Raw genomic sequence first — 5,357 nt, 5'->3', positions numbered from 1 at the left:
TTACTTAGAAGGGTGTGTGGTCCCAACCCTCCCGAGTGTTCCCAGGTACATATTTGGGAGCCCTTATACATTCAGGATGTAAGGCTTACTAGTTATTTCAAATGTTAGGAAGACCTGTTGGTTGTAACAAAAACAAAACCTAAAATTACATAAATAAAAAACAGCAAAGTTTTACACTTTGACCACATCTTTTCACATCCGTTTTATTTGCTTGGTAGTATTATCCTAAATTGAGAGATGAATAGAAAATGTGTTATCACAGCAACATCAAAATCTTTCAGAATGTACCTGTTTTCAGTATAGAATGCCCTGTATACAGATTGTTACAACTTAATGTGTTTTGTCTTAATGATTGTTCTTTAATAAATAGGAAACTCAACAGTGTGTTAGTCCGAGAAACATTAATTAGATACTTGTTTTATGTTTGTGAAACCTTGAAATGTACACAATGAGAAGTGATATTGTAACAACAGTTTTGAATGGGTAATTGTATCAAATATATATCATTGTATGTTTGAATTAGAGCTCATTTAAAATGTTTTTATCACTGCCTGGTAAACACATTCTTGTAAGTTGGCGCTACTGTGCGTGATTATATGTGGCTGCTATACAGATTTGAGCACTTGACAAGAAGTTGACATTTCTGGGTATGTCTCGCCTGTAACATAATAATAATAAAGATTATGATAATAATAATGTTAAAATATTTTTTTATAATAATACAAATCTGTCAATCAAACAAATGTATTTCTTAAAACCCCGTTTTGCATCTTCAATAGTTATAGCCGCTAATGTTGGACGACCCAAATCAATTATTCCCGGTAGCAGCTGGGTATCCTATAGACGTTTTTAAATAATATTAAAATATATTTACACAAAATATATACATTTTATCTTAAATACATACAATTGACATAAAGACATATTGGAAAATTCGATGTCTTCCAGTTTTAGAATATCTTCAAGGAATATTGTTTCGTCCTCAGTCTTGTCATTTACAGCGTTGAAATTATCAGGTTTCAATGTTTTACTATGTATGTCCTGGGCGCCGAATTCCTCCTCGGCCTCTTCCTCTCGACATATTGGGCCTTCTGTGTCGGTATACGCCTGGGAGGAGTCTGAAAGAAAAATATATACAAAATAGGGTATTAAAAATAAAATCTATATTATATAAAAATTTCTATTTCAAATACATTTCAGATATATTAATATGTTAACACAGTTCTCGCTGTTAGGCCTTGGGGTTTAGTTAAATTACCTCTTGTTTTTTGTCGCCTGCTCTTCTGAGGAATCCTGGATAACGCGGGTCCTAACCCAATGTCCTCTGGCTTTGTAGGTTCTGCCTGGTTTGTATAGCTATCGTTGGAGTCTGAAAAAAAACATAATTTGACATTGTTAACACATTCTATCAAAAAATATATAACTAATTTAAAAAATGATAACGAGGGTCATACGGTATCCATAGAGAGCATGCTCTTGAATCCAATCGTTTTCAGACCAGTCGCCCTTCTCGGGCCGGGGTGATTCTGTGCGGTGCACTTCTGCCAAAGTATTGTGATGCACCGTAGGTGCTAGATTATATAGCACTTGGGTGGAGGTTCCAGGGGGTGTGTAGCTGTGTGTTAAAGCTGCGCTTCTTGTGGTGTTTGGAGTTTTGGTAAAGCCGGCCGTACAGAACGGTAGAATATCGTCTGTTTCATTGCCCTCAAAGTCGTTCATAGGTAGAGTCCATAATGCATCATGTATCCTTGTTGAGGTTCTGTCCGCTGTAAACACAAGATTAGCTTTTTTTAAATAGTGTACACACTTTTTGTTTAATGCTTAATGTATAAAAGATTATTCCGCAAAATAGCTTGATGACGTAGGGCTACGTAAAGAAACACCAGCGCCAGCCGTACAGAACGGTAGAATATCGCCGGTTTCAGCGCCCCCGAAGTCGTTCATAGGTAGAGTTCGTATTTCCTCTGGTATTCCTGTCCGCTGTAAACATAAGATTAGCTTTTTAAAATAGTGTACACTCTTTTTGTTTAATGTATAAAAGATTATTACGCATTTTATTTTTGGCCTTACGTCGAAAATGGCTTTGGCCGTAGGGCTGCGTAAAGAAGAACCGGCCGCTGTTTGCTCCTCTGAATCCTCATCAGAGATGGTTATAACAGCTGATGTTGGATGATCCAAATCAATTATTCCCGGTAGCAGCTGTGTAAATGTCGGGTATCCTATAGACGTTTTTAAATAATATTAAAATATATTTATACAAAATGTATACATTTTAACTTAAAAAATACATACAATTGACATAAAAACATACCTGTCCTCCACTTTTAGAATATCTCTAAAAACCATAAATAACAACGGTTTAATATTTGAGGAAACCTTATTAGAGAGCGAGAGAGTTCCAAACAGTGCAGTAATTTCTAACAGGTAATATCAAACATTTCCCACAAAGTACCTAACGCACACAAAATCTGATATAATATATTATTTTCACATCCTCACCTTCAAAATTCTCCATGTGTATAGGCTTGCAGAAAGGCTTCTCTTCATGTGTAAAGACTTTTCAGATGACCAGCTGTGTCCTACCGGAGTCATAGTATGGAATGAACATACAGACCGGGGGATACCCCCTGTTTATTTATTTTTAATTATTTTGGGGGGAGACAACCTGTGTGCAAATGACCCGATAGTGTTGATATTGTTTAGAAGAAAAACACATTGTTTTTAAACCTTAGGGGATGTCTAGGCCTATTCTATGGTTGTTGTGGGGTTTGACTGTTGGTCCTTAACATCGTCGGGAAATAACCCCATGCTGTTTTTGGAGACATCCTGTGTGCAAATAACCCCCTAATTTTGAATTGTTTCATACAGAATTGCAGACACACACATACCCCCACACATACAAATCTTTCCCAGAAAGCCTTTCACTGAGACAGACAGATATCTAGACAGAGAGAGAGAGAGAGAGAGAGCCTGATATTTCAACCTCTTTGAAGGTAAATGAGATGCTCGGGAAAAACATTTTTGGAAAACCCTATGTGCAAATGCCTTGCTATTGTTGAATTGTTTTAAAAACACCTACAGAGACACACAAATAGATACACACCACCCCGAAAACCCCATTGTTTTGAAACACACACACGCCCGCACACACGCACACGTCTTTCCTGAAGCCTTTCTCTGAGACACACACACAGAGAGAAAAACAAAGGTGAGATACAATTTTAAAACCCTTTATTTAATTCTAAATCTTTAGTACAGACCTTTAAAATATGTTATAATTAGTTAAACAATTTTACTATTCCTTTCTTACAGAAAAAGGGGAGGCTTTATGGTCAGCCAACAACCATCCGTTTCTAAATCCCCGTTTTCAGGGTCTGCCTGGTTCAGACAGTTCTCTTCCCCGCAAGATATCCAGCTCCAGCCAGGTTCCGTATGTTTTCTTTCCCTGGATAGATCAAACGTCTTGCCTTTAGGCCCTGGGTCTGTCTTAAGGATAGAAGCGCCCAGCGGCGTAATTGTTCACGATGTTGGAAAAGATTGTCCAGCTGTTTCATCATGTCCAGGAATATATGATAATCGCCCCACCTAAAGCTAAAGTCAGGCATGAAATAGTTGACAGCCGTGCAGGCTTTTAAAAATACAAACGAACTAACCGATTTTGTAGCATTTGAACTATTTAATTGGATACAACCTAAAATTGTCACTTTGGAGTCGGGACTATACGCCACTGAAGAGATTCTTATGGCTTTCAAATCATCTCGCCCGCAGACTTCCTCTTCCAGCGCTTACCCGGGCAGGGTTGTCCCACTCAGGGCGTGTTCGATCTGGCATAGCGCCAGCCGTATCTTAAGCCATTCTCTCATCCACAGCGCAGGAGAAAAACTCCCGGGGTTGTTTGATAAAGGGTGCTGTGGCCGCTGTTTGTGAAAATCTTCACAGTTGAATCCTCCGGTTGGAAAATGTAACCCATATGTCCATCACTCATATCCAGCACGCCATTAAAACAATCAGGGGCATCACACAATGTCTTCGATGTTTTTGTCATTGTGTTCTTGACACGAGGCACAAAGTACACCTAAAATTGGCCTAGGAGACATGTTTAATTTCCTCTTTGGCGTTCTGGGTTTATTTTAATTTCTTATTTAGGGGTTTATCAAGGTCGCTTGTAGTGTTGACAGCGCTTACTTATAGTGCGGCTGTCCAATACCCCCGGACATTACTGTTTTCATATACAACAACCCTAAGTACACTACACCAGGGAGGGGCCATACTCTTTGAAATGTTCAAACACATTCCCCAGCTCAACGAGGTCACTACACATCAATCATCATGAAAGCTTTAACATAAACAGATGCACCATCTGGTTAAATAAACACTCACTTGAGAGCGTGAGAACTTCCGGGGGGCCATACTCTTTCAAATGTTTAAAACACATTCCCCAGTTCAACGAGGTCACTACACATCAATCATCATGACAGCTTTACTTCAAAGGAACAGATGCACTATCTGATTAAATAAACACTCACTTGAGAGCCATGAGAACTTCCGGACAGGATGTACTTATATGGGCATAAGCACTCACCCATACCGTGAGAACTTCCAGACAGGATGTAACCTCCAGACCATAAAATGGGTCATAAATCACATGTTTGACGTGTGCCGTCTACTGTATTCTCTCTAACATTGACTGTGTTTAAGATGAGAACACTTATTGAGAAATATAAATGCCTTGTGTTTAAGTTTTAAACACTGACGTTTATGTTATAAAGATGTCACGTGTTTCATGGTTTTACAGTGTAAGCAAGCAGTTGCTTATAAACAGATTTGTTAATAGTCATACTATCTGTAGAGCATATACAGATGGGACTATCCGGACTATCCAAAATAAAGTGTGACCTTAAATGCTAATATATTCAATCATATATGGAAAAAAGAAACCATTTCTTTACTAAGTACTGTGCCATTATGATACTGAAAATATGTTCTAAATTGTTGTTGATTCTGTGACTTGTTCATCCTTCATGCTTGGATCCTTTTTTTCACATAATGTAGGCCTATTCTTTCTAATACTGTAGATATTCATAAATTAATACACATTAGCTCATCACTTTGTTAGACGTTTGTTTGAATTTCATCCTTAAAGAGTATAAGCCACATTAAATCCATCCTCTTAGAGTTAAGTCACATCTTCTCCCTGCAGAACCAAATAAATATATCCGCTCATGTAGTAAGAAGAAAAAGACAGTATATGTCCCAATGGCCCCCTATTCCCTACATAGTGTATTGGTTTTGACCATGGCCTGGTCAAAAGTATTACACTATGTATGGAATAGGGTGCCATTTGGGATGCAGATATA

The 5,357-nt window shown here is 38.1% G+C and overlaps 1 protein-coding gene across 1 annotated transcript; it reads right to left on the bottom strand.

The window, feature by feature from the left end:
• Positions 1-754: 754 nt before the first annotated feature.
• Positions 755-2,222, bottom strand: LOC111959882 (uncharacterized). Its single transcript, XM_070437590.1, has 5 exons — positions 2,071-2,222; positions 1,899-1,980; positions 1,455-1,766; positions 1,259-1,369; positions 755-1,118 (listed from the first exon to the last, which is right to left on the bottom strand). The coding sequence occupies exons 2-5, from the start codon at positions 1,942-1,944 to the stop codon at positions 871-873; spliced, it is 717 nt and encodes a 238-aa protein (XP_070293691.1). The 5' UTR covers positions 1,945-1,980; positions 2,071-2,222; the 3' UTR covers positions 755-870.
• Positions 2,223-5,357: the final 3,135 nt, after the last annotated feature.

This window comes from Salvelinus sp. IW2-2015, linkage group LG36, assembly GCF_002910315.2.
Source record: "Salvelinus sp. IW2-2015 linkage group LG36, ASM291031v2, whole genome shotgun sequence".
Lineage (NCBI taxonomy): Eukaryota > Metazoa > Chordata > Actinopteri > Salmoniformes > Salmonidae > Salvelinus > Salvelinus sp. IW2-2015.
The sequence above is the reverse complement of the archived record's forward strand: the minus strand, read 5'-3'. Positions and strand labels throughout refer to the sequence as shown.